Here is a 27800-nt window from a genome sequence, read left to right on the forward strand (position 1 = left end):
GCAGTTCAGAGCTTGGCTTTAATTTTCAAACTTGAAACCTGTCCTGTGGTTCTGCTTTATATAAAAGGGATAGTTTGGCTCCTTTGAAGTGGGAAAGATTTGCATTGTGTGACAAAAAGTCATTGATTATCAGTCACAAATGTATGTGGGTGTTCACAGTGTGAGGATCAGGGTTCCTGCAGATCCTTAAAACATTGTTAAAAGCGTGGAATTAATCGATCTGAAAATAAGGCCTTAATAGGTGTTAAAATGTCTTAAATAAATCTTTCAAAAGTCTTAAAAATGCTCAGACATTGTAAATGGGATTTTATGATATTTTCTGGTGTTGCATTATAAAATCAAAAAGTGTATGGTAACATCTGTTATTTTTATTTTTATTATAATTTTGAATATAAAAAATATGCCATATTCTCCTCACATGAGCTTAACGAAAAAATCATGTTTTATGCTACAATAAATATTTGGGGATAATTGTCCTTAGTGAAATGACATTAAAAAAGTCTTAAAAAGTCTTAAATCGAACATGCCTTAAGCTGTAAGCTATGTTTCTGCACTCGAAAAATACAAAAACCATTTGAGCTGTTCCAGATGTTCAGTGCAACATCCAGCTGACACGTCCAAGCTGTTGTCGGTCAGTTTATCTCCCACAGCGATGTGTTTCCATGTGACTCGTGTCTCTGCAGGGGAAACAAGATCTGCTGCAGTGAGTGTGTGTGGCCTCGGGTCATGTGACGCCCACTCCCCTGCCTCACCATGAGCACTGTATGATCCAACACACACACACACACACACACACACACACACACACACACGTGCAGAGTACACTCATTCATCAGCACGAGCTGCACATGATGTCATGAACACTTAAGTTCCTCACCCTCGCCCCCTCCCTCCTCCGTCTTTGCAGAAGTAAACACTGACCACACAGAGCTTTTATCTTTTCACGTCCCTCACAAAAACATCCAGTTCTGCTTGTGTTTTAGCTTTTAAACCTTTTTATTACTTAATTATTACCTCATGTTGGTCTCACATTACAGTTATAGTTGTATTCTCTTTCCACATCAGATGTTCCCTAAAAGGATTTCAAGATTATTGCACTCGTAAAACTCACACTAGCAACACAGTAGAGATGACACATTATAAATAAAACACACGCATTAACCCAGATGTATTTCTATTAATGAATTATACAAAGGGAAAAATGTTTCTTTACTGTATCGATTTTTATATATTTTCATGTATTATTCATGGAGAGCCTCTTTTCACGGGTTTACAAAAAGATTTATACAAGCACATCCTTTCAGAATAATTCTGAGCATAATTTCACAAAGTTTATTGATCTAAATTTAATTCCATTTTTAATGTTTACATTATGTAGTTTTGTAAGCATTCACACCTTCTGTTTTCATCTGCCCGTGTTGAAGAATATAAAATATACATTTCAATATTTTCTCAAATATGAATATGACCACTTAATATTTGTAGAATGGCTAATATATTAAATAATACAAAGTTATGTTACAGTAGTTGTTGGTTATTATACACAGTATGCCAATTTCTTTTTTGGGGGGGAAATAGCCACTAGGTGGCATAACAGACATATACAATCCCATTTAACTATACTGTATGTAGCATTTAAACAAAAATCCAAGCATGACTGTGCTCTGAAACATATCATGCAGTTGGTGTAAAATGATAAAACTCTTTAAAACCTCCAAATTAAATTAAAACCATAAATAAAGACCATTCAAATATGAACACTGTAAAGTTAAACTCTTAAACATACAGTCAGCACTTATTGCAATGTCATTGATGCATTAATAAATGTAGATATCTTAGTTTCATTTAATACATTCAGAGTTTATTGCCCTCTGTTCTTAATGCATTTACATGCAACAAAAAAGAAAAGTAGCTTTTATTGGTTTATGTAGATTATTTAATTTTTTCATCATAATGCGAACCATCAGTCATCACACACACATGCACACACATGCACACACACATGCACACACATTGTTGCTGTGTCACAGATGTGCTGTAATAAGGCAGCACTCACTAGACTTGATCCATTAACTTTTAATCCCTCATGCATCTTTCATGGTGGTCATACATGAAATATTGATTTAGAAGCATCTGATGGGTTTTTAGACATGCAGGCGTGTAGAAATGGGTGTCAAGATCACGAATGTGTCCAGATTTTAGGAGGAAAATAAATGCTCGAGAGATGAGACTGCACTGAGGTCATTTGGCATTTTACAGACTAAATAGTAGGTCAATTAAAAAAAAAAAGAATAAAATTTACAGAGAAGTAATAAAAAATACATACATAAATGTTACTTATTATAATGAACTTTTTCATTAGTATGTTCAGTGAGGTAAAATTGCTGTTTTTGTCAATGGCGTCTGGCTTGGAAGAGACTATAGATAATTTTTGCTTTAAGTCTGGTTTTCCTCTGGTTGTCTACTTTTTTTGTGAGAATTTAGTTTCCTTTTTTGTGAGAATTTTTTCTTTTAATAAATCTTTTCTTTGCTAAATTTTACATTTCGTTGTACATACTGTGTCTGCAGGCTCATTGCTTATGTTCTGTCATGTAGAATTGTTGCGTGCTTTTTTCCGTGCTCTCTGTTTGGCTTATTTTTACAGTCATGTTTTCATTCATGCTTTGAATTGCTTGCATGCTTTTATGTCTTTCAATTGTAGTGGCTATTATAACAGCCGGCTTAAGGACAGCACTTGAGAATTAGCCTTTGGCTTACACTGGCACAGTTCATTGATGTGCATTATCTCTCTAAAAATAAAATTATAAATAAATAGATAAATACAATTATGCTGTCATATTTATTTTTTAACATATGATCCACCTGTGTTTATATTCCCTAAACAGGTGGGCAGGATTGCAACAGGTGTGTCACCTCAAGCACACCTCACCTGTACACCGTCAGGAGTCTGAAAGGTGTGATCCGCGTCTCACCTGTTGGAACTGCCAACCGTGTAATGGAATCATTTTGGATGTGAAAAATGAGCTCCACTCTATTATTCAATGAGGCTATGAGGTGTTTGTCCGTACGGTTTCCAGCTCTGCACACACAGTCAGCTGCTGTCAGTCTCTGCTGCAGGTTTGCCGACTCTTTACCTGCTGCTGTGTTTCCTTTGAAAACGCCAAAACAAAACAATAATGCAACTTCAAGGTCAACTCGGGGTATTTACTGTTTGCCTAATGAGCCTCGCACAGAGAAACCTAAACCTTCATTAAATCTTTAGGCTGTCTGGTCTTCTTGTGTGTGTGTGTGTCTGTGTGTGTGTGTTGTCTCCAATAACAAGGCGAGTGAGAGTGTCTCTAGGCACTCCAGATGATGTGGTCCTTTGGTTATTTAGGAAAAACAAAGCACACTATCAAGCCTCGATAAACAGAGCCACACTGAATGCTGTTTCACGTTTAAGAGTTAAAGGCTGTATATGAACCCCTGATATGACCCACAGCTGTATACATCAGCACTTCTGATGTTAAAATAATAAAATATAAAATACGCCCCATCTCCTAGAGAATAACCCTTCATTTTCTGTTTTTTAAAGCCACAGTGGATCACCTTCAGTTTCCCAAATTTACTGCAGCTACCGAGGGAACACCTGTCGAGAGCGGGTCACATGCAGCAGTCGTCATAGTGACGGCACTGTCAGATACCTGAGTTGGATGCTGGCGGGGAGCCGAGGCGGAGAAGAGCCGACCTGCTGCGGAGGGTTAGACTGAGCGGACGCTGCAGAGAACAAAGAGGACTTTTTATTTTTCATCATGCCGAGAAAAAGAGATACGGATGATGGTGAGTTGAATGTTAGATTTTTTTTAATTTTTGCACAATTTAAAATACCAAAAATAACAGTTACAGCAGGGTTCATACAAGGTGCTTGAATGAATTTGGCACTCAAAAATTTAAGTACAGAAATACCTTGAAAATCAGACATGTTTTAACTTGGTCTTTGAAAAAGTACTTGAAGTGAAGGATTAAATCTTTTATAAAACATATTAGCAAAATGTTTAAAACTAGGAAGCCAAGAACCGCTGTGCTGGTATGAGAACCAGTGGGTTGGTAAAGACCAGTAGATAGCTGCCACCAGGATGTTTCACTACCTGGCAAAACAGTCTCACTGTTTGCTGAGAAAATGATTTTATCATTGAAAATAGAAAAGAGTGCTTGGAAAAGTACTTTGAAGTCCTTGAATTTGACTTGCCCCTCTCAGTATGAGCCCTGATACAGTGCAGGGAGAGGCAACAAAAACAACCAACCTAGAAAAATAATTTTAAAAAAAGGTTAAAATTTCACAATGTTATAAGAAAAACAAATGTAAACTCACAGAAATTGAAATGACAACATAAAAATGACAGCAAACTAATCGCCCTAAAAGAGGGCTGGAGAATTCATTGTTTTATAAGTTATAATAATCTGTCAAGCAGCCTGGTTCATTTCAGAAGAGAAAAAGTGTTTTTTTAGTATCGTGAAAAATTCATTGTAAGAATAATTTGTGTGGTAAAATGTGCTTTACTTTATATATGAGCATAAATTATTGCTGTATTTTGTTATTGATCTTTAAGACTTCTTATTATTTCCAACCTTTAAAGCTACAGTAGGTAACTTTGACAAAATAACTTATTTTTATTTTTTTGTGTTGTTTAGTTTAATTTTTAAAAACAACCGTTATTTTTTTGCACTTTTGGGTCTTTCTTCTTTCATTGTTGTTTTTCCATGCGTTTTAAAATAGATCAAGCCAATGTGCTCAGGTTTTAAAGGGTTAACTTGAAGAAGCTAGCATGACATCGTTGGTACCACTGGATTTCTCACGTCATCAGAAGACACCAGTATCATCACTCTAAAACTTAACCCAGTGAAGCCTCTTAAAGACAGAAAAAAAAGTTATATATGGACTTTAATGACATCGTTACTTGTAGAATTAATTGTGTTTTTTTGTGTCTTTCCTCAGTTGAGATAGAGATTGATGCAGATTTGACTGACAGTGACGGTGAGTGGATAAACAACGTCACAGCACCGAAAAGAAAAATTCTCTAATCTAACAACAAGAAATCCAAATTTGTGCGTTTTGTGTGCTATCAATGTAGACGGCGCCACCCAGAGGAGAACAAACAGACGACAGGGAGCTGGAAGAGGAGGTGCAAGGGGAAGAGGGAAGAAGCCAGCCAGCGAGGACGAAGATGAGGAAGATGAGGATGAAGCTCCCAGAGGGCGCAGAGGAGCAAACAAGAGGAAGCCGGCCAAGAAGCGTGGCGGTGACGACGATGATGATGATGATGAGAGCGAGGATGAGGCTCCCAAGAGGAAGCAGAAAGGAGCAGCCAAGAAGAAGAAAGGAGGCAAAGCTCAGGACAGCGAGGAGGAGGACAGCGACGACGGGAAAGGAAAGAAGGGAAAGAAGGGAGGAGGAAAGAAAGGAGGGAAGGAGGAGGAGGACAGTAAGGGTAAGAAGGGGGATGCCAAAGGGAAGGACAAGGGGAAAGACAAGGACAACGACAAAGACAAGAAGAAGAAGAAGAAAAAGGACGACAGGTGAGAAGTCACACACCTGCCTAATTTAGTTCTTTTAACATCAACCAAACTACACTTTAAATTACATTAATGGACATTTTAACCTTTTGAAACTGGGATCAACATCACTTTTCTTGTGCTCTATTCAGACATCTTCACAAGTACTTAACTCTTTAAAACCTGAGCAAATTTGTTTGAATTCTTCTGAAAACACAGCGAAATAGTCAATGAGCAACTTGCCAAGAAATGTCCCATAATTTTCAAATTAATTAGTTGACTTAGAAAATTGTTTTAAAAGAAATGACCCTAAAATTTGCAAGAAATTAGTAAAAAGTATGAGAAAACTACTACTGCAAAGTGGAAAAGAAAGGAAAACACACCAAAGCAAGGAAATAATCTGAGAAAAAGTGCTACTAATAATAAATAATAATCCTGCAACATTATTTTTAATAACAGTACTCCTATTACTACTACTACTACTTACTACTACTACTTCCACTAATAATAATAATAATTATTATTATTATTTCTGTTTATTTTTTCGATTATATCGTTTTTGGCCTGAAGCAGTGAAACAAGTTATCAAAAATGTGTTTGCCTCATCAAACTCTCTCTTTTCCATTTTTCTTTCCTCCTTCAGCTCCACCGATTCCAACACGGACTCTGAGGAGGAGGAGTCCATGTCGGAGGGAGAGATGGCCCGACTGATGGAGGAGGTGGAGGAGAAGAAGAAACTGATCGCCAACATCAGAAACAAGCCGTGGAGGATGAAGCGGAGGCTCGTTCATCTGAAGTAATGTCTTACATCAATACAAACATACATCATTTTTACTTAATTTAATTTGTAGGTGAAATGCTTAGGGAATATTTTACATGCTGGCACATATGCAATACTTTGTAAAGGAAAATTTTAATTGTTCACATTATGAAAGTCAGCATGCATTCAAAAATGTTTACTTCCCCCCAAAATATTTGCATTTGAGATGATTAGTCATGTGAAATCTTTATTATTATGGCTCCTGAGGAAAAATGATTGTGGAAAACATAAGTTTATTTAGCTCTTTATCTCACATGTGATGTTATTTTTTTCCAGGGAGGCTCAAGAATTTGTGGATAAGTTTGAAGGAGCTTTGGGCAAAGGCAAAGGCAGGAAGTGGTACGCTTACAAAGTGATGATGACAAAGGTAAGCCACAAAATTCAAACATCTTTTCTGTGCTTTCTTCTTGTATTTGTGTCTCTGTGTGTTTTCCTTCTTTAAAATATCACTGTTGTTGTTTTTTAATCCCAGAAATGGATCAAGTTTCAGAGGGATTTTGAGAATTTCAGAACAGCCTGTATCCCCTGGGAGAGGAAGATTAAAGAAGTAGAAAGTGAGTACACACAGCCGTGTTTACCAGCTGAACAGCGACTCCCAGCGGACACATGCTGAGCTTAAAATCATCCTTACATCCTCAGGTCATTTTGGGTCGTCTGTGGCGTCTTACTTCATCTTCCTGCGCTGGATGTACGGCATGAACCTGGTGCTGTTTGGATTCACCTTTGGACTGGTGGTCATCCCTGAGGTGAATTTATGTCATGAATTCAATCATTTTATTATCATAAAGTAAATGCAAGTCAAATTAAAATGCTTAAAAACACAGCAAACATATGCTTTTTGCTAAATGTTAAAGAGAAAAAAATAAAAAAGGATCGAGTTGCCGGCTTTACTTTCACAGGCTGGTCTCTCTCGGGAGGAAAGCTTTCCTAAAGAGTGATATTTTAAATAAATTATTTAAATAAATACTTCTTCTCCAGGTTCTGATGGGTCTCCCCTACGGGTCTATTCCTCGGAAGACTGTACCCAGAGCAGAGCAGGACACGGCTCAGGACTACTCCGTCCTCATGGACTTCAATGTGAGTCTGACGTATGATGGTATGAATATGTCCACTGGTTTCAGTACATTTGCCTAATGTATTTACTGATGATAAAGAGCCCCAAAAACAAAGAAAATCAGCGTGACAAGAAAATTCATAGGTTGCCTTCTTTTCACCTTAAAGAAAACTTCTTTGTCTTCTTTGTCTCTTGATAACTGAGATGTAACATTATCAATGGTTTGCTCTTCATAAAACCCCACTTTTTAAATTTGAAATTTAATTTTTTTGAATGTTTTCTGAGATATAAACCTGCTTTTTGAGAGAATTCTGGCAACATAACTACGCTCCACAAATGAACATAGTCACTAAAAGAAGATGAGAGATAAAATAAGTGAATAATGACAGCACTTCTTCTTTTCTCAGGGCTACTGCAAATATTCAGTCCTGTTTTACGGATATTACAACGACCAGAGGACCATCGGCTTGCTCAAGTTCAGGCTGCCTCTGTCCTACCTCATGGTCGGTATCGGCACCTTCGGCTACAGCCTGATGGTCGTGATCCGCACGTGAGTCTGCAGCAGCATATCCCTCCTACGGTCGCTTCTTATTCACTTTCTGTCTCCGCCACGCTGCTTCAACCACCACTGAGCAACATGAGCATCTTCATGCTGAGCTGTGGAAAACATCAAGCTCCAGTTTAGATTTGAGCATTTGAATTAACTGAGTTGAGATGTTTGTTTGTTAACTTTGACTTGATTTAAGTTTACAAATGTGACAGGAAAAAAAGACATGAGCTGTAAGTCGAATAGACATAGATTCACTTTATTGTTGCATTATTTAATATTGAAAAATATAAAAGGAGCAAAATTCTTGGGTTTTGCCATCTTGACCAGCACAATGATGTTCAATATAAAGTGCATTAAAGTGCGTCATAATTACACTAAAAACAATATTAGAATACATAATGCTCAAGTCATCAAGATAAAACAAGTGTGTGAATGTGCTGGTTTGTTATTTTGGTAATGTGCAGGTTTGTTTGCCTTTGTGCTCATTAAGAAGGCCGTGTTGTTTTTTTTCCAGAATGGCCAAGAACGCTGATGTCGGTGGCGGCGACGGAGACGAAGGAGAGTTCACATTTGCCTGGAAGATGTTCACCAGCTGGGATTACCTCATAGGAAACTCAGAGACCGCTGACAACAAATACGCCTCCATCACAACAAGCTTCAAGGTAACCAATGGCAACAGTTTTACGAGAAACATACATGCATGTGCGCTGTATTTTTCAGTGGTTGCGTGGTTCCGTTTGAGCTCACTGAAATAAATTCTCCGCTTAATAATCCTTTGTGTTCCTGTTTTGACAAGAACAGGAGTCCATCGTGGACGAGCAGGAGAACCAGAAGGATGAAAACATTCACCTGCGGCGATTCCTCAGAGTCCTGGCGAACTTCCTGATCACCTGCAGCCTCGGCGGCAGCGGATACCTCATCTACTTTGTGGTGAAAAGGTCTCAGGAGTTCGCCACAAGGGACGACCTCAGCTGGTACGAGAAGAACGAGGTAATGATGTCCACACGCTTTCTAATTATAAACACGTTTATAGGATGCTAAATGAAGAACAAGAACCTTTTTATTATAACTACTATTAGGTGTAACACTCCTGCTGTTAGTGCTACTAGAGATAGAAACGCAAATAAAGACAAATAAAATGGTGTTATTAAATAGTTAGGTGAAGATGTTGTTGGTGATTGTGACTGTTTTGGACAGCTGGAGATCATCATGTCTCTGCTGGGTCTGGTGTGTCCTCCTCTGTTTGAGACCATCGCTGAGCTCGAGGACTACCATCCTCGAATCGCCCTCAAGTGGCAGCTCGGACGCATCTTTGCCCTCTTCTTAGGAAACCTTTACACCTTTCTGTTCGCCCTGTTTGATGAGGTCAACACCAAGGTATGGCACCACCGTGTGTGTGAGACAGTGTCCCACAAATGTCCTCAGGTGTCCTTGATGATGATAACTTTGCCAAAACTCATTTTCTTTTTAAACTTTTTTACTTCTGTATATAAAAGCATTACAATTTTGCTGCTGGCATCCGGATGTTGATTTAAAGATAGAAATGTTGATCATTTGGCCGATCAGTCATTAAATCAATCTGTCTGTTCATACGCCTTTTTGGATCAGAGCAATATACACGCATTTTTCTTAAGAAACCACCATGTCCTCGTATTTTGGTGACCCTCTGATCTGTCCTCTAGTGCAGTGATACTCAATTTACGGCCCACATTTATGGTGATCCATTTTCTAATTTAAAAAAAAAAAAAAAATGAATGTGTGAAACAGAGTGGAAGAAAAATTGCAATAATTTTTCTATTTTTTTGTGAGATAAAAACTTATTTTTCTTGCCAAAAATTCTCGCAAAAAGAAATGTTTCTTGCACTAATTCACTCTATTTCACACATGAAAAAATGTTTTTATTTTTAACTTACAAAATGGATCACCTGAAAAAAAATTCTGACTTGCCTCTCTTCCTTAAAATACCAATAAAAACACTAAACTATAAAAAAAAAACTAACCTTAAATAAGTGAGATTCTGCTTTCCAGAGGAGTGTAACTGGTATCACCAAGCACACAGTCTCTGAGAGGAGTATTTCACTTTCCAGATGACAGTTTCTTTTTCTGTAGTTTTCGTGGGACTTTGGTGAATCCAAATTCACCCTGTAAATCACCAAAGTGACACAAAAACACAAACTAACTGATGGAGGCAGTGGCGGACCAGCAGCTCCCGTGTTCAGTAGAAATAAAAATAAAAACTTGTATGAATGTTAACTGATTCACGTCTCTCTGCCTCGTAGCTGGAGGAAGAGGAGTCCATTAAAAACGCCTCCATCTGGGCCTTGAAGGAGTACTACGCCAACTACTCACGTATGGTCAACGACTCAGAGGCCACTCCGCCCCCTATGAACCCTGCTGATGTCATCAGAGGACCCTGCTGGGAGACCGCCGTCGGCATAGTAATGACAACGAGTTTACTTTTTTATGTGACACAGAAACACAAGCCACGAGTATTTCCAAATGATTGACATCCATAGATCGTTATATATTACATATTTTTAGTCAGTTTCACTGCTGTTATTCTACTAGAATTATTTACAAAAAAAATCAGCAATTTTGTGTCGCCATTTGACCCATTTTGCAAATCAGAGACTCAAATGATTCTCAAATCAAAGTTGCTTAAAAAGCAAAAAACCTTCACCAGTGCTCGTTTTTTTTTTTTTATTTTGAAAGATAAAAGGAAAAAAGGTTCTGTTTTCTCTGTTTTTGGTTTAAGATGAAAAACGATTTTTTTAGTTTGTTTGATCTTAAATGGTAAATGAATTACGAATAACCCGATTATACCTGGACTGCAAACGTGATTGACATAACGTGAGGTCACATTTATTTTTGACGTGTAACAATTTCTGATGAAAAAACAGACTTTGCGGTCACTAGAAAAAGTCAAGTCAAGTCAATTTTATATATAGAACACATTTTCACAAAACACGGTTTGCCTCAGAGGGCTTTACAGCATATGACATAGACCCTCACATCATCTAAGGAAACTCCCCCCCAAAAAAACCTGTAACAGGGGAAAAAAAACGGTAGAAACCTCAGGAAGAGCGACTGAGGAGGGATCCCTCTTCCAGGACCGAAGAAGCTAACATGATTCACTTTCTGCCAAAACGTTTGTGAAACGAGATCACGAGAGACGTGACTGAGGCACAAACACTCGCGTTCTCATTTCACATTTGTGTCGTTTCAGGAGTTTGTGAAGCTGACAGTGTCGGACATCCAGGTGTCCTACCTGACCATCCTGATCGGTGACTTTGCTCGAGCTGTCATCGTTCGCTTCCTGAACTACTGCTGGTGCTGGGACCTGGAGGCTGGATTTGTGAGTCTGACAGCTGAAGCATTTTAATTTCACTGGTTTGCTTTGGGTGTGTCACAGCTTTCCATAGCCACATTTCCACATTTCAACACTGCATTGTGTGTTTTTTGACGTAATCTAGCAATTTATCTTAAATCCAGATTTCTACCTGCCGATCTGGGGGACGTATTGAACTGTTATGTATATTGAATAAGTTAAAATTGCAAATTAAACTGTATCATTAGTGATTTCATTTGATAAGTAAGCCTTGTCTCTGTTCACTTTTAGCCGTCATATGGAGAGTTTGACATCAGTGGTAATGTGCTTGGATTGGTCTTCAATCAAGGGATGATCTGGTACAAATTTATTTTTACACATACACTGTGCACACTCAATTGTAAGTGTATTCTTGTGTATGTGTGTAAGTTTTTTATGCATTAGGTGTGTGTTGCTGCATCTGTCTAGTATCACTGAGTGGCTAGATAATGAGTGAAATGTTTCAACATCTAATGGTTTGATTGGCATGATATTTAGTACACTTGTTCATTTTTTCCAAAATTTTCCATACATGCTTCTCCCACTGACAAAAACATAAAAAAAATCTGTACATTCGTTAGTTTGTCTAATTTGTCACCTTGTGCTATGCCCCATTGCACTAATGAACCATAGTAAATACAAATAATATAAATAAAGCTAAAGAAGAATTTAGTACCTGCAACAGTAATGCAACTCTTCTAGTGCTAATTAATTTGCAAATATTAACATGCTGACACACTAAACTAATTTGTTAGCATTAGTTTAAAGCACCGCTGTGCCTTGAACTAAGACTCGTGAAGCCTCACAACACAGCTGCTAACGTCCTCCTATCACGCCCCCTCATGAGACAGAGACTTGCATTATCACACAAGGAGAGAAATGTTTTGTAACTATTTACAACAACAATGTTATTAAATGGTTAAATAAAGCTGAAATGAGATGATGTCAGACACATTTTCAGAGACAAACAGTAGAAACTCAGTTTAAATTTGGAAATATTTATAACAGCACTGCAATTAATTTAACAAAGGCTCATTAACAATGTTTTACACATCATCTGATCACATACCATCATGTTGCCGTGCACTCCAGGATGGGTGCGTTTTATGCTCCCGGGCTGGTCGGCATCAACGTGCTGCGCCTCCTCAGCTCCATGTACTATCAGTGCTGGGCTGTGATGGCCACAAACGTCCCCCACGAGAGAGTCTTCAAGGCCTCCAAGTCCAACAACTTCTACATGGGTCTGCTGCTCCTCATCCTCTTCCTCAGTCTGCTGCCTGTCGTCTACACCATCATGACGCTGCCGCCTTCGTTTGACTGCGGACCCTTCAGGTTACTGCAAAAACCTCAGCACAAACGATGAGTTATAGGAGCACAATGCGATTTAAATAACGTTTACTGATGTTTGCAGTGGGAAGGTGAAGATGTTCGATGTGATCATGGAGACCATCGACCTGGACCTGCCAGCCTTCATGGGGACGCTTTTCAGCTACGCAGCCAACCCGGGGCTCATCATACCAGCTGTGCTGCTCATGGTGTGAGTGTGTAGGAGACACAGTGGATAACACACACACACACACACACACACACACACACACACACACACAGAGCTTTGAACCTAAATTAATCTTTGATCTGATTTGATTATATATATGATTTTACTCACTGGGTTGAATTATATCTCTAAGCTTATTAACGTTTACCAATATTGAACAGTATTTTTAAACAGATGCACATTCACATGTACACATCTCTGGAACACACACACACACGCGTATGCAAGTGTGTGATTTCACAAATTATTTATTTTTTAGTGTGTGTCTTTGCAGCTCTTTTAAATCAACACAATGCGTCATTTCTCCTTTACAGACTGGCCATCTACTATCTGAACTCCGTGTCTAAGGCCTATCAAAACTCCAACATGGAGCTAAAGAAGAAGATGCAGATGGTAAGTAGAAAATAGGGACAGAAATAATGCAAACTGTTCAAAATCTTATAAAATACAATAATGGGGTGCTGCACAGAGCTGTAGACTACTGAGCTAAATATTTCTGAAAACAAAGAAGTGCAGCTTCCTGTTCGAATCATTTTAATAATGCGAGCTGCATGGCTCAAAGCACGGTGCTGAAAGTCACACTTGCAAAACTAATGAGATTCCCTTGGGTCTCCGCAGGGGTATAATGTTGCTGCAGTGCATCAAAATGACACTCTGACACTTTTTTTTCTCCCAGTGAGGAAATACAATATTCACAGCTTACATAATTATTGAAATTCATGTATTTTTTCAGTGCTTTAAGATCCATTCATCACTGAAGTTTATATAAAAACAAATGCTCAGAGTTGTCATATTGACGTTTAAGGTGTGTTGATTGATTCATAACTTTACATCATGCATTGAGTAACATGCAAGAAAACTTTTATAGTCTAAGTGCCACAGTAAACTAAGTTATTTTTGTCAGTCTGCAGCTGCTTACTGTTAACTGCTGAAGATGAAAATCAAGCAAAACATCCTTTCATTTTGGTTACAACTGACTCATGTATGTAAACCAGCCACTGTGAGAACATTTGTTACATAACCTTTGGCCACATTTTAGCCATGCATTCACGCCATAGTGTGCTGTGTGCTTATACAAACTGCACCCCTTTGTCTCAGCTGTATTTTGTGTTTTAGTTAACAATTTTAAGCACATTCACATTGTAAGCCAGGATGACAGCCATGGTAAACATCTGCCTGCTAAATCTCACATCACACACACCAGTCTTGCTGCTGGTAATACTGACTGGGGCACTAAATGAGTATTAATCTGCAGCTGAAAAACGTCACCATCAAGTGCGCTATTTAATCATGTTTTAGTAACATTTGAAAAAAAAACAAAACTACAGTAACTGTTTAGGAAACTACTGAGCATTTCTAAAAATGCAAACTTCATATCTGTGAATTGTCTATTTAAGTTTTATGTCTTGGGAGAATGGGATTAAAAGAAATGCACACTGTTCCAAATCTTACATACACAGTAGTGGGGTGCTGCACAAGAGTGAAGACAACTGAGCTAAATATTTCTGGAAAGAAAGAAGTGCAGCATAATGTTCGAGTATTTGAAATAATACCAGCTGCGTGGCTCAAAGCATGGCTGTCAGTCACACTGCAACTTTTTAAAGATTTCTGTCTTTAGTAGGAACCGAATGGGAAGTCTGAAAGTATTAATATAAGAAAACTTAACTTTTGTTTTGGTATTTTCATGAGATTTATTAACTAACAAAAATATAGAATATTTTAAGCCTTTCTCACATGTCTTTACACCTTGCATTAAAATACATCTCTTATCCGAATTATATCTAGATGTGATTTAACCTGATTACATTACACAGGGTATTAATATTAATGTGTGTCTCCACACTGAGCTCTGAATGAGATCCGTTAACTCTGTCCAGCTCAAAAAAACGAACGTCACTCCTTTCGTACCCCTTTTGTATGCCAGTTTCATGTGCTTCATTTTTTGTTGACACGGCAGCTCGGACCGGTTGTGGCTGTTCTCCACTATTTGCTGAGCCGTTACTTCATAAGTGGTTCATTACTGCCAAGTTTACTGGTATACTTTCGTGCTTGGATCACAATTTGTCCAAAATGCGTTTTGGGTGCATTTATCCTGTACTCTCATGAGGTCAAGCACTATCTGACTGCAGTCCTGATTACTTTGTGTTTATTTATGAGTCTTCCTTGTTTTTTTTCCTGTCCACCTCTCTGTCTGTGTCCCCCTCCATCTCTGCCTGTCCAGGCTCGAGATGAAGAGAAGAACCGGAGGAACAACACGGACAGCACCAACCAGGTCATGAAAGACCTGGAGGACCTGCTGCCAAACAAATCCCTCATCCCCCCTGCTCCACCTGAGCCTGGTCAGTAAACAAAAACGAACACTGAGAAGCATTTTATCAGCTGTTATTAATCCAATAATTTACCTTTTTTCCATACGGTAAAATTATAATTCCTCCGAGATATCAAACACTAATGGTATTCTTGGGTTTGTGATAAACATTTCTGACATTATGCATTCATTAAAGTATTAAAGGGATAGTTTGGGATTTTTGAATTGGGGCTGTAAAAGATATTTATTTACAGTCAGTGTGTCACAGACAGTAGCTGGCAGTCGGCACTCCTGATTTGCAGAAATAGAGCAGCTGTGCACCCCACAGCTCATCATTACCCGGCTATATAAAGGGGTTGATATCATAACACGTTTTAGCCACTTTAAAAAAAACACTTTCTAAAAAATCTAATTTCAGTCTAAGGACATGCTGTATTGACTGTTTTAAATGTGAAGTTCGGATCGCGTAACAGCACTTTCCAGGGTTTCTGCAAGTCCTTAAAAAATGTTAAAATATTTTATATCAAATTTAATAAATATTAGGCCTTAAAAGCTATGAAAGAGACTCAAATTTTAATTTGGGATGTCTTGATTTCTGCAAACATTTTGTCAAATTTTATTTAGCCATCTTTGAGTTTCTTTTTATGATGTTACATATCTTTAAACCTACCTCTAAATCAGACAGTCTCTTTACCTTTATAATTGCATTTACCTGTTTGCAAAATGTATATTAACCAAACTCACTCTAATAACCAGTTCTGCATAAAAGCTACCTCTGCACAGGGCCACATATACAATATTAACCTTTACAAGGTACAAGCTAGATTTAATTATTATTCATTTTTTTATATTATTATACTTGCAATGCTTTAATAAAAACAAAATTACTTCTCCAAAAATCAGACTTTAATTTGGTTAAAAATGATCTTGAAAAGGTCATGAAAAGCATTAAATTCAAGTGTCTGATATGTGTAGACACCCTGACTTTCTGACCCAAACAGTTAACTGGTGGCGGATGTGAAACGTAGTGCCAAACGAAAAGGCTGTGTGACGGCGAATTAAAGCTGTGGAAATACTCAAAATATAGCGTCCACTATTTTCTTTTTTAAGTAGGCCTTTTTTAAAGTTGTATCTCATGCAGCCCCTCTTCAAAAATCCCCAGCTATCTCTTTAATGTTGTAAATTCAAAACTTATATGGGAGTGGAAATCTAAATATTCAGCTGATTCATCAATGTCTCTGCCTGAACAGAAAAGCCACCAGAGCCAGAATCAAAGCCAACTAAGACGAAGCCCGGATCAGCCGGGAAAGGCGTCAACCTTCAGAAAGATGTGGCTCTGGCATCGCCCAATCCCAACGCCCGGGGGCCGGTGAGCCGACCACCGGGGCCGAGAGGAGCCGGACCGCCACCAGGGCCGGGTGCTGGACCGGGCCGAGGCCGTGGGAGAGGGCCCCCTCCGAGATAACAGAGTGAGAAAATTCCTGCAGGCTGTGTTCAGCCTCAGACAGTCTGCTCATTTCACAGCTGGAGGCAAAAATCAGCACAAAACCAAGGTTAGAAGATTTTTCCGTTACAAAGACTTTCATCAAGTCTGCAAATTTTCTGACTGACAACAAAAGGGGTAGTGATTTTTGAAAATGAGAACTCTGTAAACAGTAATGTACAGAGCTGCTTTGCTACACAGTTCTGTTAAAACCTCAAAACCTCTAAACTGAAGATTTTTGTGATGGAAGTAATACTTTTGACAAGATAAGCTACAGTAAGATAAAGCTTTATTCATGCCGAAAAACATTTCAAGCCTGAAATTCTCTTGTGTCGATAAGCAAAAATACATTCTTTCTTCGAAACAATGATTTTAAAAACAAAAGAGTTGTGCAGAAGCTTTTCAATGTCATCATCATGACACATGACAACTTAGTTAACAATTTTGCAGAGGAGGAAAGTGAAATGTTTTGGAAAAACCCTAAAAAATGTTAGTATATAAATAAAATATACATACTACTATATTTCAAGAAAAATCTAATGAAATTTTATAAAATATGGTAAAGACGGTTTTAAAATACAACTGAAGATGCAACACATGAATGAAAGTGCAGGGTGTAAGTTACTGTGTTTCAAAGTGCAACGAAATAAATAGATGCAAAAGTGAAAAACTATTCAAACTTACATTGGTAATATTGGTAAACAGACTCTTGTCCTCGGGCCATACTACAAGCACAATAGTACAATAATAATATTACAACTCATTGTGTATTTTTGCGTGCATAAACAATACTCACATGTTATTGTGTGGTCATGTCTGTGCTCAGGCTTTTTTTTTTGTTTTCTGTTACATTTACACTGACATTGTAATTCAGATTCTCACGCAGAATAAAGTTTCAAATCTTTTAATAACATCTTTGTAGCTGCTCAGTTTAAAGCCATATTTCTTTCTTTTTTTATTTTATTTTTTTTCAGATTAGATGTTTGCTTGAATCCACAAAGGAAAGGGACACACTTCAACATAAAAGTGAAAAAAAAAAGCTGTTTTGGGGATTTCTTGTATGTGTTCCTGCCACTTTTAAAGACTACTCCACAGCACTTCTTTAACATTGTCAAAGTCACCACAGACATTTAAAAAGTAACAAAATCGATGCAGCAGAACCAGAAATGTAGTCTTTTTTTATTGTTTGCATTCTTCTTCCCTGATGCCAACATTACCCAGAATGCAACTACTTATGGTTCAGTCAGATATCTGAGGGGTCAGAAACGTTCAGTACTCTTGCATTGCATCAAGTAATATTAGAATATATTAAAATAGGATAGAATAGCATTTAAAAAATATTTTTACAGTTTCATGTGATTTTGTTCATTGGTTTATATTTCTTGTGTTGAAAACTGCATGCATTTTTTTCATGCCTAAAGAGGATTAAAAACACTTATATAAAAATCTTGACTGAGGTAGACATAATTAATGCATTAAGAGGGTTAAAACAGTAATGCATTACTTTGTTACAGAAATACTCAGTGTGGAACATCAGGTTCAGTCATATAATTGTGCAAAAACTCTAATATGCAGTCTCAGGTCAGTATTTGCAAATAATGAACTACTGCCAACTTTATTTCAGTTGTCACAGTTTCCTTAATGTCAGTGTGAATGATAAGTTGTTTGATTAAAGGGTGAAGCGCTTAAATATTCACAAAACAAGTCTGTGCAGAGGAGTTGCCCAACCTGTCAGGAGCACCCGAGCCTCTGGCTGTCACCTCGCAGGAATGTCGTCTTTGAGAGGTGGCAGACGATTGGCTGATCCCCTGCAGGTGGAAACAAACCTGACTGAAAATGATCTGCACAGAAATGGGTGGAGACGCAGCAGGGTGAGTTTAATACTGTGACCAACACCTGAGAAACTGCAAACTGGGATCTGAGGACTGTCTGCATCAGTACAGGTGAGTTTTGTCTGCATGTTTAAAACCCTTTAAAATTCCTTTAAAACAACGTGAATTTGTTGGAACAACTTTATTTTTTTTCAGTTAACTTAGAACATGCGTTCATAAATATGGTAATTAAAAGTACATAAGACTTCAGAATTTCTTTTAGATAAAGTAACTGGAACAAATTAGGCTGTTTAGGTTATCAACTTAAAAGCATGTGTTCATAGTTATATTTAATTACCATATTTATTGACACTTTTTTTAATGTGTTTTTTTTTTTTGCATTATTTGAAAGAAAGTTTAAAGTGTTATATACTATTACCATAATTATGAGCACATATTTTTTAAAGTTTATTACAAATAAAATTTAAATTGGTCCAACAATTTTTTTCACATTTAAAAGGAATTTGTATATACTTAACTAATTTTTTCACCTTATTTTAAAGGAATTTTTAAGTGTTAATATCTGTTTTCATTTTCCAATCAGCTGTTAATTCTTTATTTCTGTTTCTTGTTTTCATTTGTTCCCCTCCACAGCGATAATTACGTGTTTCTGGTTTCCAGTAAACATGTCCTTCTTAAAGAAATTCTTCAAAGATATCGTCCATGACAGAGACCCCGAGGACGACACCATAAAAGTGAGTATCAGATCACCTAGAAAAACGAATCATGAGGAGAATACACCTGTTTTTGGAATAACTGTTGTCCACCTTTATAGGTTACCCTGTAAGAGCAACTCCATGTGTTATATTTTTATTTGTTTTTTTGTTCTTGCCTCTAACTTATTTTCCTTTATCCCATATTGTAATGTACTGAAACTCAATTAATTTATCCCTTCACTCACTTATTTTAAGTATGTGTACATGTGTTTGTGAGGCGCTTTGTAACTGCATGTTTTGTTTTGTTTTTACTTGCTGTAAAACTTCACGGACTATTATTTACTTAAATCAGTGACCTCAACGCACAAAACTTGTTCAGCAAAGACAGAAAAACAACCAAATATTTATTTATCTTTTTGAGACTTAAGCACATTGACCTTATTTTATTCAAAAACATGGGAAGATGTTAAGGAGCAATAGCAGAGGAAATGACCCTGAAGTTAGCAAGAAATCTGTGAAAAGTACAAGAAGATTACCTGAATATTTGACAAAAAATCCAAAAAAAAAAGAAAAAAGGGAAAGGAAAAAAGGCAAGAAATTACCTTAAAATTATATTGATTCTGTACAATAATTTTGATAATTAGGATTAAGTTTCACTGAACATTTTTCCTTAGCTTAAAAAAAAGTCTTCTGCATCTACTTATCTCTCTTTTGTTTACTATGCCGATAAAACCTTTTTTTTACGTTCTCACGGTTTCTATAGAACATGACAAACGGCCCAGGCCTCTAATTGAGACAGGCACTTATTTTTTAAAATGTGTCACCATATCGGGCAAGTAAAATGGACTCTGCGTTTAATTGGGACAAGGCTTTTATTTGACGTTTTATGGTCCTTATTCTCCTGCATCTCTTCTGTCACTCTACCCTGTGAAGAAACTCTAACCATGAATCATCCTCAAAACTTAAAATCGTCATATTTCTGGCGTCTGCTCTAGGTGGGGGGTGAGAAGAAGCCGAAGTTTTATGGAACAGTCCCTCCGTATCCGAACTTCAATGCCAGCAGTGACGCTTCTACTCTTCAGAGCGCCATTGAAAGTAAAGGTACGTGTGCTCACTCATGTTTTTTTCCTTAAGACATGCTCCATGCTTTTAAGGCAAGGTTGCTCTCTAATGTCTTTGCAGATGGTGCACAATCTAAAGTAGAAGCTCTGCAACAACTAAACGAATACTTCACTCCAAAATTACCTTTTGTATTTAAGTTACTCACCTCGTGTTAAATTTAAGAAAACACATGCCTCCGGTGAGCAAATAATCCTAAAAAGACAGAAAATTCTTGCTGAATTGAAGTAATAGGGGTCCACGTTTAACAACAGCAACACTATTATCAAAACATTCATTTGCAAACAGGAAATATAGGGTCCCCCCGGATCCTTGAAACATCTCAAAAGACTTTAACCTATTTATATAAGATAAGGACTTGAATCTGATATCAGTCTTTCAAAAGTTTTAAAAATGCTAAGATATGGTAAGTACAAATTTTAGGATTAGGATTTAGGATTGCATTGTAAAAGCTCAAAATAATTGATCATTTTGAAAAAAAAAACAATGTTAATATTGCTTTGTTATACATATATATAATTTTAAGCCATTTTTTTTTTCATTTTTTTTGTTTTTTTTCCCCATCTTTATTATTATTTTTTTGTTGTTTTTTTTTACTAATTCCTTGCAAATTTTCGGACCATGTCTTGTTAACTTGCTTGTTGCCTTCGCCCCATGTTACTGAAAGAAGTCAGACCAATTTGCTCTGGTTTCAGAGGTTTGAAGAAAGTAGGCTAAAGTACAACTTGTCCCTCACAGAGGTGGACGAGGATGTGATCGTTGCTGTCTTGGTGAAGAGATGCAATGAGCAGAGACAGAAGATCAAAGTAGTTTATGAAGCGTCCACCGGACAGGTGAGTGATTCCTATCTCATTAAGACGCAGTCGAGTCTGGAAAAATACTGAAACATCCCTCTGACCTCGCTATGTAAATCAGTTTGAGCTTTTTAAGATTTGCAAAACAAATGAGGTCAAACAAGTTGAGTCCCAACAGGCACTGTAGCAGATGTTATTAAAAAATACACACATAATGGATTTAATTTTCTGCAGCAGTTGTTTTGAAACGGCATGATTGCGATGAAAAGTAGCAGCACCCTCATGTTTTGGTGTGTGTGCTCCGTGTGTCTTGCAGAAGCTGGATGAAGCTCTGCAGTCAGTTCTCAGGTCAGATTTAGAGGACATCTCTCTGGCTCTGCTCATGACTCCTGCTCACTTCGATGCCTACCTGCTCAGGAGGGCCACAAAGGTAAATATCCGAGGAGATTATTTCCAAACTCTCTGTGTCAGTCTTTATTGCAATGGTTGATCCTGCCAGCAGGGCATCTCCAACTTTATTAATATTTTAATGCCTTCATGCCGATGATAGCTGTGGCTGGAGGCACTACATTTTCGGGTTGTCCATCTGTTTCATTCTTCTGAGCACAATATCCCGAGAGCACCTTGAGACAATGTCTTCAGTTTTGGCACAAACGTCCACTTGGACTCTGTGATGAACTGATTAGATTTTGGTGGTCAAAGGTCACTGTGCCTCAGTGTCCAGCTGATTTGATTTTTGTAATATTTCTGAGGTGGACGTAGCAGGATTGAATAAGATTATTGACATATGGTTTAATGTTAAGCTGGGAGTCAAATATGATGCCTAGACTTCTAGTTGTAGATTTTACATTATTTGCCAGTGGACCAACAAAGATTTTTAATGATGACTTATGTATTGTCCGAATTGAGGTGCAGAAAATTGCCTTCACTTCAACATTGATTGAAGTAAGGCATTTCATTGATGTGTTAAGAACTCAAACGTCATCTGGTTTAAATGCCAAATATATTTGCGTGTCATCATCATAACAGTGGTAAGATACCCCATTGAATTGGCTGATAACGTGTCCTAAGGGAAGCATGTAAAGTGAAAATAAAATCGGACCTAGAATTGAACCCTGTGGCACCCCACACATCAGTGTAGCTGAGGATGACACATAATTACCAATGGATACATTGTGTAGCATATTTAGCTTGAAATTATGTAATTATGAGTCCTATTAAACAAATGTTAACCTTAAATGTTTTTAATTTGGTCACGCTCTGCATTTCCTTAATTTCAACAGGGTTGGGGCACAGATGAAAACGTCCTGGTGGAGGTTCTGGCAACAAGAACAAACGAAGAGATTCGCGAGATCAAGAGAGTCTTCAAACAAGGTTTGGCCTCTGTTGTTCTTTTATTTTTGGTGCTGAGCTCCTGAAAGGTTCAACATCTTAAGTGTACACCTGACACTCTTTGGTGTCTCCAGCAGTTGAGCAACACTGAATTCTCAGACAGTGCAGCACTGTAATCACCCAGTAACGAGGACTGTAAACCTCTAAACAACAGTTTTAAGCACTGCAGTCATACTGTATGTTGGTCCATAATCTTATTGCAAAGTCTGTTATCTTTGTCCCTCAGAGTACGAATATGAGCTGGAGGACATTATTAAGGACGAAACCAGCGGTGATTTCACCACAGCTCTTCTGTCCATGTTGAAAGCAAACAAAGACGAGAGCATGGAAGTGAACAAGGAGCTGGCCCAAAAAGACGCAGAGGTAGCATTATTCAGTGTTTTTTCTTAAAAGTATACAATGCAGAAATGATGAGTTGCTTTTTGAAAACAAACTTGGCCCCTTCTCCCTTGACTGCTTGTACCATTGCAGAAACTTTACATTTGTTGAAAAGGAAAATCTGATACCCTATCTGTTCAACAGAAATCAGACCAAATCCACTTTGTTTTTCTTCCCCATCATCTTGTTCAGTGCAAATACCAACAAATTTAATTTACAGAAAAAAGAGAGGTAGATATACTAGGGGGAAAAAAATCAATTATTTTTAGACTTAAACATTAATTGTGCTGTTTGAAATTATGAAATTAAAAAAAATTATGTTTTATTTAAATTTTTTGTGGTTTTATTGCCTTCATCGCTTTGGTTGTTGCTGTTTTTGGTCTATTTCTTGTATCTATTTCAGTACTTGTATATCGGATTAATTGTTAACGATAACAAACAGATTGAATATAGTCAGTTATCCTTGTAGAGAACAGTAATTACAAATGATGGCATGTTAATGTTTTGTTTAGGTTCTGTTTGAGGCTACTGAGCATCCCGAAGGAATCAATGTTTCTACCATCATCGACATCCTGACCACGCGGAACGGGCCGCAGCTTTCTAAGAGTGAGTGCTTTAAATGTGTGACTGCTTTAGCAGTTAGGTTTGACTCAGAGGCAGAATCAGCCAAAACCTCCATTTCAAAGCCAGCACACAAACACAGCTGGTAAAACAGGTGGAACCGCACTCTGTCAGGTAACAGGTGGAACACGCCCAGCAGTGTGGGAACAATACAGAGCAAAGTCAGCATGATTTTTCAAATACATAAACTAGACTATTTAACTAGGTCTTAATCATCAATGGAGTCCACAGTTCAGCAGATGTGCTGTTGATGAGATGATGGATTCTTTTTTAGATTTATTTAGACGTGTGTAGGAAAAGAGGGTTAACTTAAGCACACACGCTCTTTCTTCTTTATGATAAGATTTTTATTTCTCAATACTGGAGGTGAGTATAACAAGATATCATGTGCCCCTACATATATCTGTAATACTGGAAGTATGTAATGACATTTATCATTTGTCCCTCCAATGCCCCTCTTCCTTTCCTGAAGGAATGAGTCTCAAAATATATAAATAGAGACATTTAAAAAAAATCTTATAATATATATATATATATAAAACCAGTATGTGAAGTAAAAAGGACAACAGCAACAACAACAACAACAACAATAATAATAATAATAATAATAATAATAATAATAATAATAATAATGATAATAATAATAATAATAATGGAAATAAAATAGGATAAATATAATTACTTTAATTTAAAAAAACCGTATTAGCAAAATATTGGTCCTCAAATGATCTTGGACCTTCACCACTGATAATATGTAAAAAAATATGAATGCAACATTTCACCAGTTTTTGCACTTTAACCAAAGTAGCTTGATATTAAAAACTGCATGTGTGTGAAAGAACATTTATATGCTCCATGTCTTTGTTGTTACATGACAAGTAGAAAGCCGCAGATAATGTCTATGAATAAAATGTCTGAAAATAAGCTCGTATTAATACTTCATATCTGGTGCCCCTGGTTTTGGTTGGGAACTTGTTTGCAGTAACACCCCCATTATTGAAATTTCTCCATATCTGTATTTTATTTTTCAGCTCAAAATGCATTTAGAGTTTGCATTCTGGCATCTCATGTCTTAAAAGCCCTTCAAACTAGCTGAGGCTGTTTTTTAAGATTCCAAAAATGCCGGGGGGATGTGCAAATACCTCATACCTCCACTGCAAGATTTTTTAGAAAGGACATTTGCTTTTCGTCTGACAAGTTTAACCCATAAATACCTGTCGTTTGTCTTTTTATCTGTCAGCATTCCATCACTACGCTGCCACCAGCGACGTCAAATTACCTAAAGCTCTGCAGATGGAGCTGAGTGGAGACATCGAAGATTGTCTCATTGACGTTGGTAAGGAGGGTTTCTTCATTTATTTGGTCCTTTGATCAGTTTGTTTCCCATTTTAATGAGTAAGGAGTTATCTTGTTACGGTTGGAGTTTTACAGTACATGCAGAATAAATGTTAAAGGCCCTGAATATCTGCTTCTTACTGCGAGCAGTGGGGGTCCTACATGAATTTTTTTATTTCTCGTGAAAGATTTCTGGATTTGTGTTTTTGTCTGTGCTTTTCTCGCTGGTTTTAAAGTGAAAAATCAGTGCATGAATCAGGATTTATGAATATATATGTGACAGTTGTGGGTTGTTTGATTAAGCTGCCAGGACACTGTCAATCAAATCTGATCAAAGCACACCCACACAGTCTTAATGACGCAGATTAGTTGAGCTATTTAGAGTTAATCCTCTAATGAATAATAACTTTTTTTTAAATCGTTAACTGTGACTGTTTCACATTTAAACTATGTTTTCATGTACTTTGAAACACTAATTTTATCACAGAAAAGCATAACCTACAGTGTTGCTTGATTCATATTTATATGGTGAAGCTTTTAACAAGAATACAGGCTGCAACAATCATCCGAATTATGACTAACAATAGAAAAAGTGTTGGATAGAATGAGCAGCGTCCTGGAGATTTTAGGTACTAAGAGCCAAAAATGAAACGTTTGTCCTGGGGGTGAAATTAGAAAAAAATACCAGAGATCTTAGGAACAAACACATAAAATCACGCTCAGTAAATTTTGTTGTTGCCTGTCTGTGAAACTTGTTTAGACTGTTTTTTGTGTACATGCACAGATCAGAGGGCCTTGAATTTCTCGCATTAAAATTGTGGTTTTCAAGATATGCTTAAGAACTGCCGATAGCTGGACAGAAAGGTTTAAGAAAAACATACATTAACATAGATTTACTGTTAAGTCTCAGTCTTGCTCAAAGCACCAAAAAATACATATAAAAAACTCAACAGTGATGTCTCTTTCCGGAAATCATCACCCGGTTACCTCAGATAATCTGCAGACCATGTTGTGACAGTTTTCATGTGGGAACTATTTTCTTGCTGCTGAACTACAGTCGCAAACTGAATCATTACGCAGAGTTTTCAGAGTTTATGTCTCTTTGACTTTTAGTGAAAATTGCCTGGAACACACCGGCTTTCTTCGCTGAGAAGCTCCATAAGGCTTTGGAGGTGTGTTCACTTTCTCACCATGTCTGTGTGTGTGTGTGTGTGTGTGTGTGTGTGTGTGTGTGTGTGTGTGTTCACTACAGACATTTTTTTTTTTTTACAAATATTTACCTGTAGCGACTGATTGATGCAACCAGCCAGATATAGTATGTAGCATATTATTATTATTATTATTATTATTGTTATTATTATGTAAATTTACCCAGTATCATGCAAACATATAGTGCATATACTGTATATATCCTTATTGTAATTCTTGTATCTCTATGTATCGCTGTTGTTCATTATAACATTGCACACATAATAACATTTTTTAAATCTATTTGGAACTAGATACTAGTTCAATGCACTGTACTGCAGTATAAGGCACAGTTTTATATATTACACACTATACACACTACACATATTATGTATAGTATGATTCACATGTTTACATACTAGTGCTTATTGTCAATAAATACATTTATATTTTTCATTCTTTCATACTTAGCACTTATTTTTCTATACTTGTGCTTGTACTTCTTCCTGCTTGCTGTAATTCTCTATGCTTGGCATTAAAGTGGCTGTAATGAACCACAATTTCCCCTCGAGGATCAATAAAGTATTTCTGATTTCTGATTTTGTATGACCTAGGTTATGTAATAACCGGCAGATTGAGGTGATTTGCATGCTTTGCTCTTGTCCATTGATCACGCCTCTGCTCCGTTCTCACAGCGCCACGGTACATGTGAGGAAACACTCATCAGGGTGCTGGTGTCCCGCTCCGAGGTCGACCTGAAGAAGATTGTGCAGGAATACAGGGCCATGTATGATATCAGCCTACAGGAGCAAATACTGGTAAAGTGACACACCTGTGAAGAATTTAAATTGTCTTTACTGGCTTTTTTTCACTCTTTCAGTAACTGGAGACAAAATAGTCTATAATGAGCATTTAATCTGAGCACATCTTTGTCTCTGTTTCACAGAGGGACACTAAGGGACATTATGAGACCATCCTGCTTGGACTGTGCGGACCTCATTAAACTTTTGAGGAAACTACTGGAAATGGAGGCCATCTTCTCCACTGGCTGCCACTGAAATCTCATATTTTTCAAAATGATCAATGTAACTTTTCTGTTTTATTAAATTGATGTAATCCCAGCAATAACAAAAACTATCTCATACCCTTCCTGTCTGTTTGATGTTTCTTGTTTTGTCGTGAATTCTCTCCATGTGCATATTGAGCTCTAATTCACATAATGGTTTATTATAATACATGAAAATATGTTTGACAAAGATGTGAAGCAGATCAGTGACGATGAAGGCAGGATGGGAGAAAAGAGGGACCAGAAAGTTTGGATAGGCACCAGCATGAAGTTGATTTAATTTGAAAAATAAAATATTACAATAAGATATAAATATCTTATGTTAATATTTATTATATAGCCTTAATATGGCATGCTTAATCTAAATTGTGAGATACTGAATCTAAATTGTGAGTCTGACTGATGACACAGTAAGATAAGAAAGTTAAGTCATGACCATTAAATACCCTGCCAAAATGTTTGTAATCTTTATGTCATTTTAATGAGGTACGCGTATTTAATTTTTATTTATTAAAATTATGAGACCCCAAAGTTAATAATTTTAAGTCAGAATCATGGCATATTATCTCATAATATGCATTTATCTAATTTTGACTTAGAATTCTTTTTTTTTTTTTTTGTGACTGCTAACATCTTTTTTTCCTAGCTAGTAATTTAGGCTTCCATACAAACATGGTCTTTGATTTTTTTTTTTAAAAAACAAAACCCCCA

The 27800-nt window shown here is 37.1% G+C and overlaps 2 protein-coding genes across 2 annotated transcripts; both read left to right on the plus strand.

Moving 5' to 3' along the window:
• The first annotated feature begins 103 nt into the window (after positions 1 to 103).
• Positions 104 to 18332, plus strand: tmc2a (transmembrane channel-like 2a). Its single transcript, XM_042509704.2, has 21 exons — positions 104 to 762; positions 2886 to 3819; positions 4976 to 5014; positions 5112 to 5556; positions 6176 to 6328; positions 6629 to 6719; positions 6825 to 6906; positions 6992 to 7098; positions 7331 to 7429; positions 7814 to 7956; positions 8471 to 8618; positions 8758 to 8946; positions 9154 to 9333; positions 10236 to 10394; positions 11183 to 11311; positions 11576 to 11643; positions 12416 to 12655; positions 12735 to 12860; positions 13193 to 13271; positions 15100 to 15217; positions 16437 to 18332. The coding sequence occupies exons 2-21, from the start codon at positions 3792 to 3794 to the stop codon at positions 16649 to 16651; spliced, it is 2838 nt and encodes a 945-aa protein (XP_042365638.2). The 5' UTR covers positions 104 to 762; positions 2886 to 3791; the 3' UTR covers positions 16652 to 18332.
• A 159-nt stretch (positions 18333 to 18491) lies between these two features.
• On the plus strand, positions 18492 to 27167 carry LOC121960023 (annexin A1-like). The gene is made up of 12 exons (XM_042509610.2): positions 18492 to 18612; positions 19135 to 19235; positions 20192 to 20297; positions 21054 to 21148; positions 21426 to 21539; positions 22393 to 22483; positions 22728 to 22864; positions 23392 to 23485; positions 24741 to 24836; positions 25949 to 26007; positions 26719 to 26841; positions 26970 to 27167. Exons 2-12 carry the CDS (start codon positions 19167 to 19169, stop codon positions 27024 to 27026), a joined length of 1041 nt encoding a protein of 346 aa, XP_042365544.1. The 5' UTR covers positions 18492 to 18612; positions 19135 to 19166; the 3' UTR covers positions 27027 to 27167.
• Positions 27168 to 27800: the final 633 nt, after the last annotated feature.

This window comes from Plectropomus leopardus, chromosome 20, assembly GCF_026936395.1.
Source record: "Plectropomus leopardus strain MGB_pleo_1.0 chromosome 20, ASM2693639v1, whole genome shotgun sequence".
In the NCBI taxonomy this organism is placed as follows: domain Eukaryota; kingdom Metazoa; phylum Chordata; class Actinopteri; order Perciformes; family Serranidae; genus Plectropomus; species Plectropomus leopardus.